Source organism: Durio zibethinus, chromosome 7 (genome assembly GCF_047325235.1).
Source record: "Durio zibethinus cultivar Kanyao isolate XHJ-2024 chromosome 7, ASM4732523v1, whole genome shotgun sequence".
Classification (NCBI taxonomy): domain Eukaryota; kingdom Viridiplantae; phylum Streptophyta; class Magnoliopsida; order Malvales; family Malvaceae; genus Durio; species Durio zibethinus.
In genome coordinates this window covers 18,541,870-18,566,548 of record NC_143168.1, presented here as the reverse complement: position 1 = coordinate 18,566,548, position 24,679 = coordinate 18,541,870, and the positions used below count along the sequence as shown (strand labels likewise).

The 24,679-nt window shown below is 33.7% G+C and overlaps 3 protein-coding genes across 4 annotated transcripts; all 3 read left to right on the top strand.

The window, feature by feature from the left end:
- The first annotated feature begins 1,808 nt into the window (after positions 1-1,808).
- On the top strand, positions 1,809-4,494 carry LOC111276916 (beta-fructofuranosidase, insoluble isoenzyme CWINV1-like). The gene is made up of 6 exons (XM_089763752.1): positions 1,809-2,175; positions 2,483-3,333; positions 3,422-3,580; positions 3,671-3,909; positions 3,995-4,085; positions 4,199-4,494. The coding sequence occupies exons 1-6, from the start codon at positions 2,049-2,051 to the stop codon at positions 4,388-4,390; spliced, it is 1,659 nt and encodes a 552-aa protein (XP_089619878.1). The 5' UTR covers positions 1,809-2,048; the 3' UTR covers positions 4,391-4,494.
- A 97-nt stretch (positions 4,495-4,591) lies between these two features.
- On the top strand, positions 4,592-9,239 carry LOC111276915 (putative disease resistance protein RGA1). Of its 2 annotated transcripts, XR_016343567.1 has the most exons (3): positions 4,592-7,678; positions 8,588-8,641; positions 9,183-9,239. XR_016343567.1 is itself a non-coding variant. In XM_022862879.2 (2 exons), exon 1 carries the CDS (start codon positions 5,059-5,061, stop codon positions 7,660-7,662), a length of 2,604 nt encoding a protein of 867 aa, XP_022718614.2. In that variant the 5' UTR covers positions 4,592-5,058; the 3' UTR covers positions 7,663-7,678; positions 8,588-9,076. The 2 variants fall into 2 exon arrangements, 1 of the variants encoding a protein (XP_022718614.2); XM_022862879.2 differs by lacking the exon at positions 9,183-9,239 and having other exon boundaries at positions 8,588-9,076.
- A 248-nt stretch (positions 9,240-9,487) lies between these two features.
- On the top strand, positions 9,488-10,617 carry LOC111277435 (fructan 6-exohydrolase-like). Its single transcript, XM_089763753.1, has 3 exons — positions 9,488-9,860; positions 9,953-10,043; positions 10,157-10,617. Exons 1-3 carry the CDS (start codon positions 9,550-9,552, stop codon positions 10,346-10,348), a joined length of 594 nt encoding a protein of 197 aa, XP_089619879.1. The 5' UTR covers positions 9,488-9,549; the 3' UTR covers positions 10,349-10,617.
- Positions 10,618-24,679: the final 14,062 nt, after the last annotated feature.

The window sequence follows — 24,679 nt, the reverse complement described above, 5'->3', positions numbered from 1 at the left end:
GTGATGTTGAACTTTTTGTTAAGGCATGGTTATATATAGGTGATATTGGTGGATTTTGAGATAGTAAGTTTGGGTTGGGAGGTGCCTTAGGGGTTGGTAGTAAATGAGGCAGTATATTGGGTTTGCCATATGTATTACACGAGTTAACGTGGGTGGTAGGTAAGAAGGATTTACTAAGTTGAACAGCCTTTTTATGGGAAGGGTGTAAAATGGATTCAAATTGTTTGGCTAAGTGTAGGCTTGATTCAAACTGAAGGCCTGAATAGCTTCATATTTTTAGAAATATCGTAATATAAATTACTAACAAATATATTCAAAGCATAGGATTCTAATAATTGTAAAAGATTTATAATACCTATAAAGTCTTCATAGTATTATTCCATAGTCCCAGATTGTCTTAACTCCACCAGTTCTGCCATCAGCTCATCAAATTCCTCTCATGCAAACCTTTCTCTCATACTGGCTATATACTTACCCTAACTCAACATGTCAAAGCCATCTTGGGATTTTGTATATTGCTGATGCCACTAAAGGGCTTTACTTTCCAAACTCAGCATGGTTACTTTGACCTTCAACTCTTCAGGTACCTTTTTTGCTATAAAAAACTACTTCATCTTCATAAGCCATCCCTTGAAATCTTCTCCTTCGAATTTAGGACATTCTAACTGGAACATCCTAGAAAAATCAAGACTTGAGTGCTGACCAGTAGTCCCAACCATCGAATGAAGTTGCTATTGAGTATTTTAGGATTCATTGCTAGTATTTTCAGAGAGCACTAGAGTGCATTCTCTAATGAGAGGGGTTTTACACACCGTACCCTTCAGCTCTTTTTTATTCAAAAATTCCATTAACATTGTTTTGAAATCGTTCCTCATCTCCAAACGAAGACTATCCACCTTTTCCCCTAGTTGTTAAAGTTCTATCTGGATCTGAGTAACACTTTGGTGTGTCTGATTAAGCTCTTTCTAAAGATGAGTAGTAACATCGTTCACCATTGTTAATCACTAGCCAGGAAGGAAGCTCTGATACCACTAATGTAGATTCTTCTAGAATCACACACCATTGCTAATAACTTCTTTTAAGATGGGAAATAGAAATGAAGAAATAATAGAAAAGAGAAAGTAGAGAATAGAGAAGAGGAGAGAAAGTCTAGAGAATTAAGAGAGAGAGTAAAATAAAATATCCTTCTATTTCGTGAGTGCGGATTACCTTACATTCATCCCTTTTGTAATAGACAGCACCGTTGCAATATATGAAAATATCTACATTACCCCTTATGGACTATCTCAGCTACTGATCGTGGCCTAACATTAGTCCAAAACAACAAAAAATAACATAAGTATGTATTACTCCTACAATCAGACATGTATCACCTTCTCTCTTCGAAACAAGTTTGGGGTAGGGTTCCATGCTTCTAAATTACCTTTTTTTCTATTATAAAAAGTTTATTTTATCTTTCCACACTAATTTTGAAACTATTTCCCCATTTTGGTAATGGTAATCAACTGCAAAGTTATAAATAAATAAAATTATAGGAGAATGAAAGTCAAAAAGTCAAATAACACCCGAAAATACATGTGAATTTTTTTTATAGGTGTACTATGTTTAAAGATGTATTTACCAAACATATTTTATGTTGTTATTTTTTAGGATGAAACAAAATAAAAGCTGTTTATTTTTCTACTAAATGGGAAAGAGAAAGGAAGGTTCATTAATGAAATGAAAGAGATATATATCTACTAGATGGAACAATTCAAATCTGTATAAGCGTTTATTTATGACTTTGGGCTACCACGTTTGTCTCTATGTTTGCAAGTCACTTTCTCACATTAATTGACAAGACCTTCTTTTACGTATTGCTCTGCAAAGAACATTCTTGGTCTGTAAAGACTTGGAAGCAGATATGCTGAAATTTCCGTTGTAAAAATGGGTGCATTTCCCTCCTTATATTATATTAGGATCCTTGTCATATCAGTAGTATCCAATACAGATTTTGAGCACGGCTTTAGAGCTTCATATTTTGAGTCCTGACCTGAGAGGTAACCAGCATGGTAATATCTGTAATAAGGGTTGTTGCTTTATGTGTTGCATTGGCTTCCCTTCGAGCTGAATCCTCAATAGAACAGCCATATAGGACTGCCTACCATTTCCAGCCTCCCCAAAACTGGATGAATGGTATATACATACGCCTTCTTGTGTTGAATTTTTCTCCACAATTAACGTCAAATTTTAATCAACTTTCAGTTCTAGCAGTTAATTTCTTTTTCATTTTTTCCCATGGAATTGACATGTAATTTGCTAATGGATGCAACGGCACTGCAGATCCTAATGGTATGTTGCCTATCTGCTTCCTTTTTTTTTTTGGTCATTTTCTTTCCTTTAAACATTTTAACTTCTTTAATTTGTAGAGTATATGTATTGTTTCAATTGCCAGAAAGCTTTGATTTTCCTTTTTTAAGACCAATTCATTTGTTTATAACAGGACCAATGTTGTACAAGGGAGTCTATCATCTGTTCTATCAACACAATCCATATGGTCCCTTGTGGGGAAACATTACATGGGCTCATTCAGTATCATATGATCTTGTCAATTGGCTTCATCTTCCACATGCACTTTTCCCAACAGATCCTTTTGACATCAAAGGTTGCTTTTCTGGTTCAACCACAATCCTTTCTGATGGAAAACCAGCCATTCTATATACTGGAGTTTACTCTAACGATAGTCAGGTCCAAAATCTGGCGTTGCCTAAGAATCTATCTGATCCATTCTTAACAGAATGGGTGAAATCTCCTCTAAATCCTTTAATGATTCCAAATAACGGCATTGATCCAAAGAATTTTAGGGATCCCTCAACTGCTTGGCAAGGTCCTGATGGAATGTGGCGGGTCATTCTTGGAGGCAACCTAAATGGCCAGGGAACAGCAATTCTATACCAAAGCAAAGACTTTTTTACCTGGACTAGGAGCACAAATCCACTTCATTCGTCAGTAAAGACCAATATGTTCGAGTGTCCCGATTTTTATCCTGTTAGCATAAATGGAAATTATGGAGTTGACACTTCTTCACAAGATAAATTTACCAAGCATGTGCTTAAGGCAAGCTTCGATGGAAATGATTACTACATATTAGGAAGTTACACACCTCAAAACGACAACTTCTCAGCTGAAAATGACTTCTTGGACAGTGGTTTTGATTTTCGATATGATTATGGAAAATTTTATGCTTCCAAGACGTTTTTTGACAGCTCTAAGAAGAGGCGAATATCATGGGGCTGGATAGCAGAGATGGATGGGGATGCCAATGCTGTCAAGAAAGGGTGGTCAGGGCTTCAGGTAATCTAAGGTGTGGAACGATCATAAATATATAAAGGTCAAATGACAATTGACAGAACTCATTTGCAATGTAATCTGTATTTGACAGTCAATTCCTAGAAGCATTCTGCTCCATAAAACTGGAAAGAAATTGATTCAATGGCCAATCAAAGAGATTGAGACTCTTCGTGCTCGGAACGTGAGCATACAGGAGAAGCAGCTCAAGGGTGGATCAGTTCTTGAAGTTTTGGGAGTAACAGCTTCACAGGTAACAAGTTCAATCATAATGAAAAATTATACTTGTTGTCCACAAATCATAAGCTTAGGAGGATAATTATGTTCAATTATGCATTTACAGGCCGATGTCGAAGTCTCATTTGATTTAACCAATTTGAAAGAGGCTGAATTTATAGTCCCAGATGGGGTTAATCCTCGAGCTCTTTGTAGCCAACAAACGGCATCATTTCGAGGCATGATTGGGCCATTTGGATTGCTAGTTTTAGCCTCTCAAGGATTGACAGAGCAAACTGCAATCTTCTTTCGCATCTTTAAAAGCCATGAAAAATATATTGTACTCATGTGTAGTGATCAAAGCAGGTCGGTTTTTGCTCCTTTTCTTTTTGAGCCACTTCATTTCTTCCTGATGCGAACTGATCCTCAACTTCATTAAAAAATTTAACAGGTCTACATTTAGGGACGGGCCAGATAAGACCACATATGGAACTTTCATTGACATAGACCCCCGTCAGGAGAAGATTACACTAAGAACCCTGGTTTGTAAATAGCCTATTTGTCTACTTGAAACATTTGTTTAATTAGAAAACTTTTTCCAAATAACCAAAGCGTTTCCCGTGTTGAACTCCTGATATTGGTTTCATCTTTGCAGATAGATCATTCAGTTGTAGAAAGTTTTGGTGGGAACGGAAGAGCCTGCATTACTGCTAGAGTTTATCCAGCTTTGGCCATAGACAATCAAGCTCACCTGTACGCATTCAATAATGGGACCGTAGATCTCACAATCTCAAGGCTGGATGCCTGGAACATGAAGAAAGCTCGACTTGTTTCTGCCAATATATAGAAAATCCCAAATCACTGGACAATGATGTTCTGATTACTCTCTCTCTCTTTCTAAACACAATTTTCTTGTGCAATAATATAGCTTTAATTTATTTGCTCAAATAATGTTTTGACAGAATAGTTATGGTATTCCATTTTGATTGGTTACTTATTAATTGCACAAATTTTTTGAAATCATGGATGGAAACTTCACATTTGATATAGTAAGAAAACGTGATCGAGAAACTAAGCATTATTACTTATGAAGAGCTTCCTTTAGCTTGGGGTGCCCAAAGTGACCTTTAAAAGCCTAGTAAACCGTTGAACGTTGTTAAAGCTGTCCTCTTAGTTGCGGAAGTTTTTGAGTAATGATACTGTTCCAATGAAATTTACTCATTAATTAAATTAACTTCTATTATCAATTAATTTCAACTACTTCTTTTTAAATGACAGAAATTATATCATTGTATCTATTTTTACTTATATTACGGCAAGCACACCAACTACTCCCTTTACCAAGTCAAGTCAGCTTCTAATGTTCCTTCCCACTTTCTTCTTTATTGCTTTAAGATATTCATAGAAATTCTTCGCTCCATCCTGTTCTTTACTTTCCTCTCACTTGTTTAATCAATCAATAAACCTCATCATAAAAATTAGACTTAGCATAAGATATATCTCCCCGCAACAATCATGGCTGAATCCTTCGCATTTAACCTTGCAGAAATAGTCCTTTCGAAACTCGGTAATATTGCCAATCAAGAAATTCGCCAGGCTTGGGGTGTCCAGAGTAACCTTGAAGAGCTCAAGACGACTTTAACTACTATCAAAGCTGTGCTTTTAGATGCTGAAGAGAAACAGGCTCATGACACTCAGCTGCGGATTTGGCTACAACTGTTGAAGGATGCCTGTTATGATGCTGAAGATGTGTTAGACGAATTTGAAGTCGAAGCATTGCGGAAGCAAGTTCTGAATCAGAGAGGCATTGGAAAGAAGGTAAGCTATTTCTTTTCTAGCTCAAACCCACTTGCTTTTCCATTTAGGATGGCCCGTAAGATTAAAACTGTTACTGAGAGGTTTGGTAAGGTTGCTGCTTTGAAAAATAATTTTCATCTCATTGAGAGACATGATGGCCCTAGGCATGCCCTGCGCCTGGACAGGGAGACTCACTCCTTTGTGCAGGCATCAGAGATCATTGGCAGAGATGAAGAGAAACAAAGAATCATAAAAATGTTAATGCAAGACTATCCAGCTGATGGGGAGGACATATCAGTCCTTCCCATAGTCGGGATTGGAGGTCTTGGGAAGACTGCCCTAGCCAAATTGGTGTTCAATGATGAAAGTGTAGATAGCCATTTTGGATTGAAACTCTGGGTGTGTGTTTCAGATGATTTTGATCTCAAACGATTGGTGGTAAGAGTCATTAAATCCGGAAAGGGGAGTGATGGAGACCTTGGTAACATGGATTTGGAGCAATTACAAAAGGTCTTACGAGACTGTTTGAATGGTAAAAAGTATTTACTTATTCTAGATGATGTGTGGAATGAGGATTATAGAAAATGGCAAGAACTGAAACAATTGTTAGTGGGAGGTACTGGCGGAAGCAAAATTGTAGTCACCACTCGTAGTAACCAAGTTGCAAAGATCACAGGCACAATCCCCCCACACCGTTTGGAAGCTCTTCCTTATGACAAATCTTTCTCTTTGTTTCTCCAATCTGCATTCAAGAGAGGGGAAGAGAAACAACATCCAAACCTTGTAAAAATTGGGGAAGAAATTGTTAAAAAATCCAAAGGGGTTCCTTTGGTTGTGAAGGCATTCGGGAGTTTACTATTCTCCAAAACCTCAGAACATGATTGGAAACTTGTGAAAGATAGTGAGATGTGGGAATTAATGGAAAAGGAAAATGAAATATTTTCTATTCTAAAACTAAGTTATGATCAAATGCCTCCTTATCTGAAGCAATGTTTTGCCTATTGTTCACTATATCCAAAGGATTATGATTTTTCTGAATTTGAGTTACTCCAATTTTGGATGGCTCATGGTCTTCTTGAATCCTCCAATAAAACTGAATATTCAGATGTTATTGGTAGGCAGTATTTGAACGGCCTGTTGTCACGATCTCTTTTTCAAGAATACGATGACGGGCTTATTTATAATACATTTAAAATGCATGATCTTTTACATGATCTTGCATCATCAGTAGCAAAGAATGAGTGTTGTATAGTAAAGTCTTTTGACCAAAATATTGGCCAAGGGATTCGGCATGTGTGCCTTGTTAACTCTGAATCTCCTGGGGAAAATGCTTCCAAGTTCTTTAATAAATTAGGACAGGTACGTACTCTTAGGTTTCCAGATATGGGAAATGGTCCTATAAACAAATCCCTTATTGAAACATGTCTCAAGAGGTTGCAACATTTGCGGGTGCTTGATCTTAGTTGGTCTAATCTCCAGGTATTGCCCAAAAGGATTGGGAATTTGAAGCATTTAAGGTATCTCAACCTAACAGGCAATTCCAACATCAAGAAACTTCCCAACTCCATTTGTAAGTTGCAAAATTTGCAATCTCTGTTTCTTGTTGGTTGTGACCAAATCGAAGAGTTGCCTAAAGATATGAGTTATATGATCAGTCTCAGATTTTTAACATTAACTACAAAACAAAGGGTTCTGCATGGATTCGAGCGCTTGAAATCTCTTCAACATTTAGTTATTGTGGACTGTGGAAATCTGGAATATTTGTTTGAAGGGGTTCAGAAACTCACATCCCTTCATACATTGGTTATTGGTGGTTGCAAAAACTTGGTGTCACTGCCACATGGTTTGAAATATCTGACTTCATTACAGTCTCTAATAATTGGGGATTGTGAAAAGCTTGATCTGAGTACGACGCAGGGATTCAAAGAGACAGGAGATAATGATAATCAAGATAACCTTGTTGATAATGGTCTCTGTCTTCAAAAATTGGGGATTGGATATTTACCAAAGCTGGAGGCTCTACCCCAATGGCTTCTACGAGGATCCACCAACACTTTAAAGTACCTGAGCATCGAAGGATGTGAGAACCTCACAACTTCACCAGAGTGGCACAGCGTCACATCACTTGAAAACCTTGAGATTATCGCTTGCCCAAAAGTATCAACTCTTCCACAAAAGATGCAGTGCCTCAAACAAGTAAAGATTCAAGATTGTCATGTTTTAAGTGAAAGATGCAAACAAGAAAGCGGTGTGGATTGGCCCAAGATTGCTCATGCCTCTCGTATATATCTGGATGGTACTAAAATTTCGCTTAAGGAATGATCAGTCCCATGATTTGGTAAGCTCAATATTTTTCTCTCTTATTCATTTTTTTTTGTCAATTTTATTTCCTTCATTTTATTTTTTATTTGAATAATAATAATAATAATAATAATAATAATAATAATAAGTAAATACATAAATAAATAAAATGGAATTATTTAATGCTACGTTATAGTAAATTATAACTTTTTTTATATTTTTTATTTTCTTGATAAAGCATGTTAGTGGGATAATAAGCCTGTTTTTTGAACGTTTAGAACTTCTAAATTTTATGCCATTTTTTTTTAATATGTCATATTGTCTTTTTTTTTTTTTTTATGAGACTATCAAGATTTGAACTTTGGTTAATTAGTCTAAGAAGTCAACTTGGACATTAAAAAGAAAAAAAGAAAAAAAAAAAGTTATCAACTTTTAATATTCATAATAACTAGTAATATGATCTGAAAGGTAATAGGTGATTATGTTACCATGTGCCTACTTATTAAAATTCTTGTTATTTCACTAAGAATTAGAAGCAAAATCAATGACATCGGCAGTTGAATCAGTAGTTTGTGTAAATCTTTTGTTTAAAATTGAATTTTAATTCCTTTCCTTCAATTTTCAAAAAAAAAAAAAAATCTAAACTGTAATATTATCTTCATTTGCACTTTTTTCCAAAATAAAATGTTTATAACACCTCATTTTCAGATTTAGATTCAAATAAAGTTAAAAGATTATAACATTCTTTCCTGAGAATAATTGAATAACTGGAAAAAGTTACACTTACAAAGAAACTTCTCAAATAAAGATGACTTCAAAACTAGAAACAAATACAATTTTCAATATTGGTAAAAAAAAAACGCATTTTCAACACCTTTTACCAAAAATTATTGGTCAATTTAGCATTCTGTAGAAAATTTCCTAATTCCTTGTTATTGAATGGCAGGGCGTGTCTCCATTTATTGGTATTGGACTGGCTTCTCTTGGTGGCTGGACCAAGGTATTGTTCATGTAATCCCATAAATGGAGTCAAGATGTGTTTTTGGCTTGATATGTGTCCTAATTGTTGGATTGTAATATAGAATCTTGCTAGTTGTGTTATTGATTGATGGTTGTTTATGGATTGTAATTTCTTTGTTTGCTGATTGTTAATTGGTTTGTTTTATTGGGATTGGATTCAAGATTTAGCCAGTTGGTTTCTTTTGAATTTAGGTTTTGTATCAACATCACACATTGTTATTAATTGTTTCATCATTAATAAGACTTTGTTTTATGTATTGACTTGGCTTTCACTGCAATTATCTTAGTAAACTCTTTGTTGTATAGAAATAGAGATCTTTTTTTTTTTTTTTTGAATAAATTGTAATTTTATTATCCAAGATAAAGTTACCAAGCATGTGCTTAAGGCAAGCTTCGATGGAAATGATTACTACATGTTAGGGAGTTACACACCCCAAACAGACAACTTCTCAGCTGAAAATGACATCTTGGACAGTGGTTTTGATTTTCGATATGATAATGGAAAATTTTATGCTTCCAAGACGTTTTTTGACTGCTCTAAGAAGAGGCGAATATCATGGGGCTGGATAGCAGAGATGGATGGTGATGCTAATGCAGTCAAGAAAGGGTGGTCAGGGCTTCAGGTAATCTAAGGTGTGGAACGATCATTAATATATACAGGTAAAATGACAATTGACAGAACTCATTTGCAATGTAATCTGTGTTTGACAGTCAATTCCTAGAAGCATTCTGCTCAGTAAAACTGGAAAGCAATTGACTCAATGGCCAATCAAAGAGATTGAGACTCTTTGTCCTGAGAACGTAAGCATCCAGGAAAGGCAGCTCAACGGTGGATCAGTTCTTGAAGTCTTGGGAGTAACAGCTTCATACGTAACAAGTTCAATCATAATGAACAATTATACTTGTTGTCCACAAATCATAATCTTGGGAGGAGAATTATGTTTAATTATGCATGTACAGGCCAATGTAGAAGTCTCATTTGATTTAACCAATTTGAAAGAGGCTGAATTTATAGTCCCAGATGGGGTTGATCCTCCAGCTCCTTGTAGCCAACAGACGGTTTCATTTCGAGTCATGATTGGGCCATTTGGATTGCTAGTTTTAGCCTCTCAAGGTTTGACAGAGCAAACTGCAATCTTCTTTCGCATCTTTAGAAGCCATGCAAAATATGTTGTACTCATGTGTAGTAATCAAAGCAGGTCAGTTTTTGTTCCTTTTTTTTTTTTTTTGAGCCACTTCATTTCTTCCCGATGCGAACTGATCCTCAACTTCACATTAAAAAATTTAACAGGTCTACATTTAGGGAAGGGCCAGAGAAGACCACATATGGAGCTTTCATTGACATAGACCCAGCTCAGGAGAAGATTACACTAAGAACCCTGGTTTGTAAATAGCCTAGAAGTCTACTTGAAACATTTGATCAATTATAAAACTTTATCCAAATAATCAAAGCATTTTCTGTGTTGGACTACTGATATTGGTTTCACCTTTGCAGATAGATCATTCAGTTGTAGAAAGTTTCGGTGGGAAGGGAAGAGCCTGCATTACTGCTAGAGTTTATCCAGCTTTGGCCATAGACAACCAAACTCACCTGTACGCATTCAATAATGGGACCGTAGATCTCACAATCTCAAGGCTGGATGCCCGGAACATGAAGAAAGCTCGGCTTGTCTCTGCCAATATATAGAAAATACCACATAATTAGACAATGATGTTCTGATTACTCACTCTCTATTTCTAGACACAATTTTCTTTTTTTTTTTGAAATATAAATTCATTGATTTAAAGAAATGTGCTTTCAGCAAGTACTACATCAGAAATAATGTTAGGGCATTCATTAATCCATTGGATCTCCTCTACTGGCGATCTAATTGCATACTTTGCAAGTCTGTGTGCGGCCCCATTTGCCTCCCTTTTTGTACGAACAGCTGAAAATTGACTGAAGTTTAGCATCAATGTCTTTGCATCTTGCATCAGTTAACCGATCATCAACAGGTTCTCCTCCTCAGACTTCAGCTGGTTCGCTACTTCAAGTGCATCTCCTTCTACTATAATAGAATGTAATCTCTATTGTTTGAAAATTTCAATCGTTGTATTCAGGGCTATTGCCTCTGCAACAACTGGATCACTAACATGCTTTACTCTATTTGAGCATGCCCTTAACACCTTGCCCATTCCGTCCCCTAACAACAGCCCCTATCTCACACACACTGGCATCCACCTTGGGCACACTGTCCAAGTTTACCTTAGCATAGCCATTTTCTGAGGCTCTCCATTTAGGTATCTCCTGCATGATTTGCATCTCAGGCTGTACTTGAGCTCCTCTGTATTCGTGCAAAAACTGCCTTACATATGCCATGATCTCCTCGACAGTTTTGCACCCATTATTTTTTATATCCATATTCCTATTGTGTCATAAAACCGAACATGCTGTCAGTCCCAGTTCCAAGCTGTTTCGGGTTCCTTTCTCATACAAACTGCTCAGCCATCCTTTTCCACTTTCAATCTTTGCATTAGACCATTCATCCCCCCAGCATTCCATTTTCCATATGTCATTTGCCACCTTACATCGTTTGTCCGCATACATCATTGTTTCCTCTTCTTGTCCACATCTGGAACATATATCCTGGACATCAATTTCCCTCTTTCTTAGGTTGGTAAAAACTGGCAATATACCATTATTTTGGCGTCAGCCAAAAACTTTAATTTTTGCAGGTATGTTAAGCAGCCAAAGATACTTCCAGAAGCTGTTACAAGCTTCATCATTTATACCATCCATAGTGGAGCTGGTGAGAAGTCTATATGCACTTTTCACCATGAACTCACCCTTTTTTTTTCCAATCCCCATATCAGTTGATCTTCTGTACTAACGCATGCCAGTGGAATGCAGCATATCAACTTTGCATCTTCGGCTGAAAATTTTGTTGTACTTCATCCTCCTTCCATCTCCTAGTGTTCGGAGTAATTAATTCTACCACCAATCTGTAGTTTGCAGCCCTTGTACTGTTCGTATATGGTTTTGCCTTTGTACCAAGTTTTATCCATGCATCGTTCCAAGTTTTAATTGAGTTTCCATTTTCTACTCTCCATTGTAGTCCCATCTCTAATACCTTCCTCGCCGCCCATATACTGCACCATGAAAGAGAAGAGTTTACGGCCAAGTCAGCCTCCACGAAGTTGGATCTTGGGAAATATTTCGCCTTGAGTACCTCGTGAACCAATGACCCAAGCCTTTTTAATACTGTCTAGCCTTGTTTTCCCAACAGCGCCACTTTAAACTTTGATGCATCCTGAAAAACACATTCACCCCCACACCTTTGCTTCGACAAAACTTTTCTTGTTTAAGCCAATGAATCCCTCGGCCGTTTGACTTTGATCTCCGCCAAAATCTGCTGACAATGTTACTAATTTCATCACATAACCCTTTCAGTAAGAGTAAGCAACTCATGGCATATGTTGGTACCGCTTGGAGAATTGATTTTATGTATACTTCTTTCCCGCCTTTCGATAGCATTCTTCCAATCCAGCTTTTTGTCCTTCCATTTAGTCGATTTGTTATTTCTCGGAATTATCTTTTCTTTCCTTTACCCATCATAGTAGGAACACCCAAATGTTTCTCAGGATTAGCGGTCCCTTGAATCCCAAAGATATGTTTCATCCTTTCTATGCAATCTACTGATGTGTTTTTGCTGAAGAATAAGGACTTGTTGTAATTTATTTGGTGCCTCGAACTTTCTTCATATCTCTGTAGCAGGTACCTCCCCCTTATGCATTCCATCGGACTTGCTTTCATGAATAGCAAGCTATCATCTGTAAAGAGCAAATGAGTAATTAGAGGACCATTTTGGCTAGCTCTCACACCAGTTATCCATCATTCGGTTTGATATTTCTTCAGCATGGATGAAAAACCTTCTCTGCCTAAGAGAAATAAATAGGGTGAAAAAGGATCACCTTGACGGATATCTTCGTCAGGTCCGGAAGCTTTTGTTGGATGTATTTGCTTGATTGCTCTATGAACCTCCTCAAATTGGAATTCTGCTAAGAGAAACTCCTTCATCTTATCGGTAACTCAAGCCTCTATCCCCTAGGTAATCTCATCAAAGTTAGTTAGTCTTTGGGATTTAAACAACTTTTGAAAATAACCAAGAGCTATATTTTCCATCTTGTCATCTTCCTTCCACCATCTACCATTTTCATCCTTCAATCCTTTTATGAGATTATTTCTCCCTCTGCTAGAAGCTTGAGCATGAAAGTTTGATGTGATTTTATCCTTGTCTCTTAACCTGCTGATTCTCGAGCTTTGCTGCTAGAACAGCTTTTCCTTCTCCATTAGATCAATTATTGTAGTCTTTATCACCATCTCCCGACTCACATTTTCCTCATTCGGACATTGCATTTTAATCAGCTTATATTCTGCGTTCAACTCCTTTAACCATATATCGAATTTGCCGAACATGGCAGTGCTCCACGTGCCAAGATGTTGCTTCACATTAGCCATCTTAGGTCAAACATCTCATGCTCCCATCTTTCCAGCCGCTACAAATGGCATTCTCGTATGTCTCCTCCTTTGTCCACATAGACTCGAAGAAGAATCATCTCCTCCCTTTGCCTCTGTGCCTATTTTTCCTACAACCTTCCACGTCTACTATAACTGGATTATGGTTAGATACTGACATTGGAATATTGGTGACCGAAAACTTTGGAAATAAGTTTTGCCATTGCTTGTACCCTAACGCTATATCAAGTTGTTCCCTTAAAATCCGGTTGGGATTTCTCCCCTTTCCCCAAGTGTACCAAAGCCCTTTGCATCATAAATCCTCTAAACCTACATCCTCTACTGCCTTGCGAAAATTCTCCATCTGCCATGTGGCCCTTACAGCACCACCCCACTTCTTCGAATCCTACATAATCTCGTTAAAATCTCAAAAAACATAGCCATGGCTAATGTGATGATTCAGCCAACCTTCTCATTAGGTCCCATGACTCGTGTCTGGAGGTTGTATTCGGCTCTCCATAAAATCTAGTCAGTCACCATTGTTGATTCTCGCCATCCATCACTTTCACGTCTATGTGGTGTCTTGAAAGACTGGCAAGGTTCAATGAAATTCCTTCCTTCCACAATAATGTCAACCCCTCACTCCTACCTATCACACTTACACTCAGTCCAGAAGTCATGTTGCATTTCCTTCTAATTCTGTCCAACACCTCTGTAGATATTAAAGTCTCACTTAGAAACACAACATCGGAATCTTCTCTTTTCAACAGTCTTTGAAAAGCACAAACTATTCGTGGGTTCCCAAGCCTATGCACTTCATGGTTTTCGGCAGAACTGGTATCCAGTCTCAGCCGTTGAAAAATCTCTATCCTGGAATTGTCCTTCTTCGATACTAATTCTTGCTACCTTGGCTTCTCTTTCTGTGTCTCCTTTATCTGACATAGTTTGCTTTCGTTTTCCTAATTCAGCACCTTGTATTCTGAGAACCAGCACTTGTTCTTGCCATTTTCTTCCACCTGGTTTTAGGAATTGTTTGTTTTATGGCAGACTCGCTAAGTCAATTTCCACACTATTTTCTTGCTCACTTATATTAATTAGCATCTCTTTTTTTCTGGGTTGTCCCACACCGCTGTCCACATTACTACTTTCATGTGATCCTATGTTATCATCTTCATTCCCATGCAATTTACGTGCCAAGCCTGAGTCTTTGCATAGCAAGTGGACCCCCTCATTGGATATGCTTTGACCCCCATTAATGTATCAATTTCTACCAATTTTTTGCATGGATTTTCTACATTTAATTCCATATCTTCCTCTCCAGCTTTCGTCCCAATTTGAACTGGTTCCATAATCCTTTCCCCATCTCATGTTTCAAGCCTTCTGTTTTGCCTTTGATTGCCCATGATTTCAGCCCTTATTTTTCCTCCACCCGTTCTTGCCCTTTGTTTGTCATCCTCGATCACTACCTCAGTCGTTGGTTGTTCCCGGTACATTCGTCCACTTTCCGTTGTCTGGACTTACGACTTTTCTTTTTTCAAACTTTTGACATAGAATGGGGTAACACTACCATTGAAATCTTTCCTCTTGAGGCCCACCTCCATTCCCCATATTACTGCACATGGTTGCCTCCAATGTTGTCGTCGTTCTGGCAATCTACCTCTACATGTACTAGCCTCCCACACTTATAGCAAAAAGATGATAATCTCTCATACTTTAGCTTCCCGCAAACGTCCTTCCTTCCTTTCCCATCTCCTACCTTCATTGCCCTCCTTAAAGGCTTCATGATATTGATCTCCACCCTTCGTCGTATGAATCTGGCCCATTCCCTTGTCTTAATGATTTGTAAATAACCATTATTTTGCCCAGACTGTTACCTGTACTTTCAGCCACTCTCGAGATCTCATGTCTGAAGGGAGATCATAAACCCTAATCCAAAACGGAATTGTATCAATCTGTATTCATTAGGCCGTAATTCTCCATCATATTCCTCCATAACTTAAAGATGCTTCTCAAAGGACCAAGGAGATCCCTCAATGACCCTTTTCTTATTGTTAATTGTACTAAACTTAAATAGGAAAATGTTTTCTTCAAGACACACAATGTCCACAATCTTTGTAAGGCTCCATACAATCTTAAAACATGTTGATCATTGCCTCTTTGTTGAAAAGCCTTACTGTATGAAGTTTGCGCACCAACCACTTATCTTCACCCCCTTTTGCTAGGGTGTCCATTCCTTTGCACACTTCCACTCCTGCTCTCTCGTCTTCTGTGAACAATAACTGCTGCCACAAGTGATTTAAATTGTCCTCCATCGCTAATCCCTTCGTCTCATAGACTCGCCACCGTCAGAGGAAACTATACTACAAAAGACAGTTGTCCTAAACCAGCACCCCAAAGACCAATTATCTCCAGCGATCCTAAGGGAAGAAAACTCTTGTATCAAACAAGACTAAGACTCCTCTCACAGAAACCTAGTTTTTGAGGAGACTAAACACAGTTTTCTTGTGCAATAACATAGGTTTAATTTATTAGTTCAAATTAACGTTTCGACAGAATAATTATGGTATTCCATTTTGATTGATTACTCATTAATTACAATTTAATTTTTTGAAATCATGGCTGAAACCTTCACATTTCACATAGTAAGGAAACGTCATCGAGAAACTAAGCAGTATTACTTATGAAGAGCTTCGTTTAGCTTGGGGTACCCAAAGTGACCTTTAAAAGCCTAGTAAAACGTTGAACGTTGTTAAAGCTGTCCTTTTAGATGCGGAAGTTTTTGAGTAATGATGGTGTTCCAATGAAATTTACTCATTCATTAAATTAAATTCTATTATTAATTAATTTCAACTACGTCTTTCTATAATGATGGAAATTATATTACTATATCTATTTTTATTTGTATCATGGCAAGTTGTCCGAGTATTTAATTAACTGAATTTCTTAAAAAAAAAAGTTAAATTATGCTAGAGGTCTTTATACTTCATGAAATTTTAGAATTTAGTCATTATATTATAATTCATAAGAATTTAGTTCTCGTACTATTATGATTTAATAATTTTAGTCTAATCATTAATTTCGTCAATTTTTTGCTTTAAAAAATGTTGATCTGGTTGTTGAATTGATGATATGGACGTTGACATTGTTAACATAATATTGTCTTGTTAACATGATAATTGTAATTGATGAAATTCAACTATTAAATTATGCAAATAATTAACGTACTCACACAAAATTTGAAATTTAATCATTTAATATAAAAAATATTTTGAATTTTTTTAGAAATTTTTAGTTTTTTTAAAATCTTAAACTTTAAATTTGTCACAATATTTTGTCACGATATTCTATCATAATATAAAAAAATTTATCATAATATTCTGTTATAATTTTCATATATTATTACTAAATCCATCATAATTTTTTGTTACCCATATGAAATACTATTATTAATTCCATACTATTTCTTATTACAAATCTTGTCATTTTTTTGTCACAATTATAGTATATTGTGGCCATTTAAAAAAATTTTACACAAATCTATTAAAAATCTATCACAAATTTGTTAATATATAATATAAATATGTCACTATCTAATTTTAATAAAATTATTATTTTTAATTAATTTATTAAATGAATTGGAATTATAGTTCCATCTTATAAGGGTAAAATTATCCATAAAAAATGTTTCTATTCTTTTAAATTAAGTCCTATTTAAATGATTTTTTATTATTAAATCTAGTTTCAAGATTTTAAAAACATTAAAATAATTTACAAAACTCAATGTCTATTGATTTTAAAATTAATCTTATTATTTAATTTAACACAATTATTTAAATAAGTTCTTTTTGCAAAAATCTAAAAAAAAAAAATTGGAAGCTCATTATGATATACATATTGTTGTTTTGGTTTATTAAATAAATTATTTTCTTAATTTGTTTTGTTAAGATTCAAAATTTGTCCTTCATATGGATAAAAGTTCATATAGATAGAAGCTCATTCATAGTAAGAATCTAGATTTAAATCTCTCATTTTGTTTGATTGTATGAAATGGCCATACTTTTAATAATTTATTTCAAATTTATTACAAATGCAACTCTATTCAATAGTTTAGTTTAGTATAAATATTGTTATATGATATATTTAAACTAATTAAAATAATATTAACTTTGATATATTAATTTAAATTATTAATTTATAATTGATTAATATAAATGATAATAATAATATTATTAATATGTATTATTAATAATTAACTATATATAATAAAAATAATATATTTCTAAATATATTTTTATTAGAGAAACTAAATTTTAAATTTTTTTCATCCATTCAAATTACCTTGTTAGTAAGTCAACGTTACATCAACAAAGTTAACGTTTACATCATCAAGTTAATGACTATATTATAGATACCTAATTTTATCCGAATTGATTTAAATTTATTTGAATTTTTGGTACTCGATGTCAACTTTCTTATTTGAGTTCAATTTGTGTGAGTTTATTTAAGTGTTTAACTTGAATTCAGTGAGTTTATTTACGATTAATCATTTCTTTCTTTTTAAATGAACCAAAGCTCAATCTAATTTAATTTGGGCAATTTAAAATTAGGTCAGAGGGCCTTAAAAGTCAAAGTCCAAAAGCAAAATTTAAAAGCCCAAAAAAAGGCTCGTTCGATTTTTCACGTGAAGGAACAGAGGCAAAAAAGCAAAGGTTGAAGGCTGGATTTTTGGAAGCCCAAACTGAAACCAGGAAGAGGAATAGAAGCCAACATCTACTATTTTTCACATGAAATCTTCATGCAAAAGCTAAAGAGACACTCAGCATAAAACAAGTCGAAAGCTTTGCCACCAACAGTTGTAGCCTACAACAAGCAAACAAATGAAGTTAATAGGCGGCCAAAAAGCTTTTTGCAGAGGCACTGAAATAGGAAAGAAAAAAAAACAAAGAATGAAAGCTTGGGATAAAGGATTGGCTTCATTATAAAAGGAGCTTTGCACGAGAAAAAAGAAAGGAAAATGGAGGGGCAGTAAAAGCAAGCAAAAATTTTTTTTTCCCAAAGCAACATTTGGCCAAAAAAACCCATTTCCATTCCTTTGCCATTCAACCATTTAGCTTCAGCAAACCATCAACAACAAAAAAAATTTCACAAGCCTCAACACTCATTTTCCATCATAGTCACACTCTCCTAACACCAACCTAATCCCCACACCACAATCGAATCTCAGCCAACAAATAAGCTATCACACAACTAACTCTAAGCATAGCCTTATTCACCGTCACTAGCAATCTATCCCCTCAAAAAAAAAAAAATCGAAATAGGTTTTACTATGTGACCCCCCCTTACCCACAATTGTCATTGTCAAGTAACCTTAGCCATGAAACCCAAGCACAAAAAAAAAAAAATCAAAGCAAAAAACCCAAACGGTCTCTAACTCTACGGCCCCCACTAATCGCCATTAAAAAAATCTTTTCCTTTTTATGTCGAAAATAAAAATAATCACCCAAAAAACCTAAAATGAGGAATCTAAATAAAAATGAGACAATACAGTGAAAATGATGGCTTAGGAGATGAAAGGCAAAAAAAGATTAGAAAGTTAAAAAGGGGAAGTAAAGAAAAGTTAAAAGGTAAGTTATAGGATTTGTTTATTGAGAAAAGAGGATAAGGCTTAGAAAATTTAAAAGAGCAAAATTAAAAGAAAGGTTGAAAAGGTTAGTCACGAGGTTTATTTGTTGAAAAAAATGTTGGGGCTTAGAAAAGTCAAAAGAAAAAGTTAAAAAAGAAGATTGAAAATGTGAGCCAGGGGTTTGGTTTGTTGAGACAAAAGGAGGGGATAGAAAGCCATAGGAGTCACGTTCGGGGAGTCATCTTAGAGTTACACTAGGTGAAACAAGCCCAGCTAATTTGGCTCTTAAGTTTATACATTTGTTAGATATATTTTCATATCTCTTGTTTGATGTGTTATCATTTGTATAAGATGTTTTAATAATTTTTTTGTGTTTTAATATTGTTTTTCTATCAAGTACTTTTGAAAATAAATTTGATGTGGATAGATGAGATTTTTAATTATATAAAAATTAATAAATAATAATAGACAGAAAGTGTTATATTGTATACAAAAGGAATAATAAGTTTGGAAAGAAAATTGATTTAAGAAAAATGATTTTAAGGAAATTAAAATAAAATAATATTTTTTTAAAATGATTTTTGGAAATCCTACCTAGATATTTTAAGAAATCTAAATCATATTTTGAAAGATAAATTTTTCAAAATTTCATCTAAATATTATAGAATTAAAGAAAATTTTCTTTCACATAAAAAAATAATAATAAAAATAATAAATGGAATATCTTTCATTAATAATAATAACAAGATTAAGTATATATAAAATAAGATCATGTTGGTTAATTGGTCACATTTGTATCATTTATTTTTCTTGTATTGCATCATGTTATGGAATAAAATATGAGTTGGTATTTAGATGATTTGAAATTAGTTTTTATATAAAAAAAAGGAGAAAATGATTGATATGTGTATGTAAAAATAATCGTTAAGATCCTACCTAAATATTAAATGACTTTTAATAATTAGTTTTTGAGAAGGAGTATTACACTAATTTTTAAGAAATATGGTGAGATTTCTAAGTAGAGAAATATTTTTCAAAATTTTACTTAAATATTAAAGAATTAGAAAAAAATGTTTGTATACTAAATATCTCCATCCTCTTCTTTAATAAAAGGTTTTTGGATAAAAAAGAATTAAAAATAAATATTAAATATGTGTTGGATGAATTTAATAGACTACTTGCATTTAAATTACATTTGTATCACATATATGCTCTATATGATATTGCATTTCAAAAATCAACAATATTAATATTTTATTTTTAAACAACTTTTTTTCAAAAATATTAATATTTTAGTGGTATTGGACTGGACTTCTCTTGATGGCTGGACCAAAGCATTGTTCATCTAATCACTAAAATTGAGTGATTTAGAGGCAACATTCATGTGGTCTGTGTAGATAGAGCGTCGGATTTTTAGTTGTTGGCGTGGCACGTGTCTTAATTGTCAGGTTGTATCCTAGTTGTGTTATGAACGTGTTTGATGTTTGTTTATGTACTGTAATTTCTTTGTTTTAATAATAGTTAATTGGCTTGTTTCTTTGGGATTGGATTCAGGATTTAACATCATGATTTCTTTTGAATTTAAGGTTTATATCAACATTTTATTGTTTCATTATTGTTAGAACTTTCTGTTGATTTCTTTGTATGTAGTCGTCATGACGACCAAAAGAGGTACCCTTCCACTTCTTTCTCTCTTCCTATATACCTTTCGTGTTTATAATCGTCTTTTTCTGCATGAACTGAACCTTTTTTTTTAATTTCTACAGCCAGAAGGTGCCATCTTGCATACTTGTGAAGCTTTTAAATGGTTGTACAGATACTAGGATCACTTCTCTCTTTCAGTACTTGAGGTTTCTTGTTGAATATATGGATCTTCATCACTGCTACTTCAATTAACATTGCACTTTCAGTACGTTGCCAACAATCCACCCTGACATTTTCGGAACTTGGGATGTCAGAAGCTTTCTCAGTAATGGCACTAATCATTCATCTTGAGTACCTCCACTGCTGCTACCCTGCTACTCAAAATGACGTTGAGCACTCTACATACACATCTGTGCAACCTTGCATGCAGACAGAGAGAGAAAGAGATCGCAGAACTGACTATTGTGGATATAATTCCTTAGACTGATTATAATGAGATAAATTCTTAAGTAGAAAAAGGAGATCATGACATTATAATACTGAATTAAACAAAAATCTGTTCAAAAATGGATGTTGAGAGACATTATAGAAATTGAAAACTGTATAAATGAGTTAAAAGTAATTTTAAACAGGCTTTTGTCATACCTGATGTTTGCTAGTTACTTTTTACCTCTTTGGATTGATTGAAGGTACTATGAATTGAGACCTGGTGATCCGCCGTATGCTGCCAAGTTCTATTGCTGCTGTGGGGTCGAAGACCCTGAGGCCTTAGCCTGCACTACCAGTTTCCATGTCTCTTATGATGATGACTGCTTCATTCACCTCAATCTTCTCCGAAGATTAAATCTGAATATTTCTGTGTATCTCTGTTCTTGATATAAATGTCAATTGTCCTCGTATTGTCCTCCATTAATGTATCACGAGAGAATTGGCTGTCTAATTTATGTCCTTTATTCTGTATTCCTGGATTTCCAGTATGTGGGGTATGGTTTGAATTTCACTAAATTTAGCATATGTGTGGTTCTGCCCTATAATTGATTGTGAATTCTGCAGGACAGCATGTGCCTCGGGCCTAAATGTACCTCAATGTAATTTTGCATGTTATATTTTTTTTATATATGTAAAAAGTGACAAGAAGGGAAGTTTTGAAATTTTGTTGATCCAGAACTTGGCTTCTCAATGAATTGTATTAAGTTTTTTTCCGAAAAATTAGACCTGTCAACTCTTGACCTTAGCTGAAAAATATGCATGAAAAGAATCTGAATAATTCATAATCCGGTATATGAACCAGTGGTTGGTGGAGTTGCCCTAATGACCATCATCTGTTAGCTTGGTTTTTGCTGGGCCAGAGATCTGTTAGCCTGCTTACAACATTTGTTTGAGTACATCTGTAAACAACCTGGCAAGTTCAGCCATATGGATTAATTAAATTTGTCATATTTTACCCTAATGTTTTGTTTTTTTGTTTAGAGGCTTTGCAGGAACAGTTGGCACAAGAACCGGACACTTTCCTTAAAAACTTTTCTTGACAATGGATGCAACAGAAAGGGTTACCCCTATTAATAACTATTTTTTAATCTCAATAATGATTTAAAAAACAAATTATTTTTTTTACTAATAAGATCAAGATACCTTCAAATTTTATTTGGGTTTAATTTTTTTATGTGATTTTAAAAGCAGATTTTATATCGATCTAATGCCTTTAAAATTTTATTTTTAAAGTGTTTTTACACTCTCATGAGAATAAATCTAATTGATTTAAAAAAAAAAAAAAGGAGAAAGTTTCTCTCGTTCATCATATGAATCCTTAACATTCATCTCATATTGTTCCATCTATCTAACCATAATGACTGATATTTAGATTGAAGAAACCAAAATACGTATGCAACTAATTCATGTAAGGATTAGTCTTATTCAGGATAAGCCATGCGTGGGGAAGAGGTGAGGCTGGCAAAGGATTAATCCAAGAGTGGAACCAAAAAAAAAATGAAAACGGGCTTCCCATAATAGGCTGGTAGTACATCTTGTCTTGGCTTGATATCCTTACCTTTTGTTCTTCTGCATTTGTCAGTAACTTTGATCCCATCTCCATGTGCATGACAGTTGTTTTAATTTATCTATGAGGGATTCCAGTCTTCTGCATCACTCAATTCTCTTTAATAACATCTATGAAAACTTTGATTACATTGTAATATATATTCTTCTCTGTCTAAAGTCTATCGATCCCTTTTTCCATGAATGGTATTGCTTTCTCTATGATTTCAATTTTCAACAAACAACATTTTATTTTGATTTGTAGGCTATCCTTTTAAAATAGTTAGAACCAAATTATTCAACTTAGTAAAACGCCCCTTCCCTTTTGTTATTTTGATGAAAAAATGAAGCAGGATCCTTTTTTTTTAAAAAAAAAAATTTGGAGAAAGAAGAATGGATTTTGCTCCTTTTAGTGAAAGATCATTAGATCATGCATTGCCAATTAAAACCAAATGTTCGGTTGCAGGGATTAATCTTTCTATATATGTACTTTGAATGTTCAAAATGACAACCGTAATTGAAATTTGAGTAAAGATATTTTTAAATTATAAATGAGGATAAATGACAAAAACATTTTCTAATCATACATAAACAAATATAAATCCATTCTCGCATTTTAGAAAAAGATATTAATGGTGTACTAATATTAACTGTATTAAGATAATGTATTATAACTTTATAAAGAAGTATTTTTTTTTTCTTATATATAACCTTAACGGTTGCATTTGTAATTTAACTTCAAAAAAAAAAAAAAAACACCCAAAAGATACAGAAAATTTAAAACGACCATTCAATCTGTCCAAAGGAAATATCACTCCTAGCATTAGTAAAGGCATGCCAAAGGGATGAAAGTTCAAACATGCCATGTGGTATAACGTGTGAATTGTTTATTTCTTCTTTTTTTTTCCTTTCTTTTTTAATGAAATTGTGTAGCTACTTCAAATTCATATAATTAATAGCAAAAGGAAAAAGTAAAAAAAATTAGATCTAATAATTTTAAATATAATATAAGATATAATATGAAAAAATATATAAAAATAATATGATTTAAAATTTTAACAAAAATCATAAATATATTTGCTAAAAACAAAAAAATATATTTTATATATAACCTATCGATACGAATTGTGATACGATAATTTTTATATTTTACTCAAATTTAACACAAAATAGACAAGAAAAATACAAAAATTGACAAGTTTGATTTATTTTTTTTTTTGGATATATTCAAATATATTTTCTATCAAGTAAACCGATTATTTAGGATTCATCTTAGGCTAACTAACTTGGATTATCGTTATTAGCCAGAGGCAAAAAGAAGACAAAATGCCAGATTTCCCATAATCTTTATGGAGATTTATTTGGTTAAACAATGTTTAGGTAGCTTCAGCATTTTATTTACTTACCATTGTTATAATAACTTAATATAAGTTCTTTTCCACATTTGGAGGTAAATTTTACTAAAATCAAATTAATCTTTTACTACCTTAGGCTTAATGGATGAAAAATCTAACCGACTTACAAAACCTCACAGCTAAAAAGGTTTTATAATTATTTGCATTCACCTGCCAGTCGAGTTTGAATAAGTATTGCATAAAGTGGGTGTTTGATATTATTATCTACTACAAAAGTAAAGTGTTTGATTCTCAATTTTTTTTTTATTTTTAATTTATACAAAAAGCAGATATAATTTACATTTTGACTATTTTTTTTATTTTTAAATGAATATATAAATTAAAACTTCTTCAAGAAATCTAATAATAATAAGTATTTAATTAATTTTTTTACATTCTCACTTTACTCTTATGTAATTTACAAAATTATGAGGATTATATTATATATTTCACTTTTTTATTTTGCTTAATTTTTCTATTGATTTCATTTGTTTTATTCTAATTAATAAAAATATCTTTTTACTTTATTTATTTTTCACTTAAATATTTATATTTAATTTAATAAAATTAAGGATTTTATTTTTCATTGATTAAAATATATAAAAATACTACCAAATAGTTTTCAACATTTTACAGCATTTTTATATTATATTTTTGAAACGTTATTTTTACCTTTTTATAGATTTTAGAATAGCTATACTCAAGCATCACTTATAGCAACTCTAGTTGGATAAAACAGACCCTAAAGTTTATATATAATTACATTTTTCCTTAGATAAGATGTTAATACACAATTATTTCGGAATCATGTTTAGAACATTTTATTTA

Bases quoted from the DNA above. Each gene is read 5' to 3' on its own strand.
- LOC111276916 (XM_089763752.1), top strand. From the start codon at position 2,049: ATGGTAATATCTGTAATAAGGGTTGTTGCTTTATGTGTTGCATTGGCT. The intron at 2,176-2,482 runs GTATATACATAC...TGTTTATAACAG, and splicing joins TCCCCAAAACTGGATGAATG to GACCAATGTTGTACAAGGGA. The intron at 3,581-3,670 runs GTAACAAGTTCA...ATGCATTTACAG, and splicing joins TGGGAGTAACAGCTTCACAG to GCCGATGTCGAAGTCTCATT.
- LOC111276915 (XM_022862879.2), top strand. From the start codon at position 5,059: ATGGCTGAATCCTTCGCATTTAACCTTGCAGAAATAGTCCTTTCGAAA.
- LOC111277435 (XM_089763753.1), top strand. From the start codon at position 9,550: ATGAACAATTATACTTGTTGTCCACAAATCATAATCTTGGGAGGAGAA. The intron at 9,861-9,952 runs GTCAGTTTTTGT...AAAATTTAACAG, and splicing joins ATGTGTAGTAATCAAAGCAG to GTCTACATTTAGGGAAGGGC. The intron at 10,044-10,156 runs GTTTGTAAATAG...TCACCTTTGCAG, and splicing joins AGATTACACTAAGAACCCTG to ATAGATCATTCAGTTGTAGA.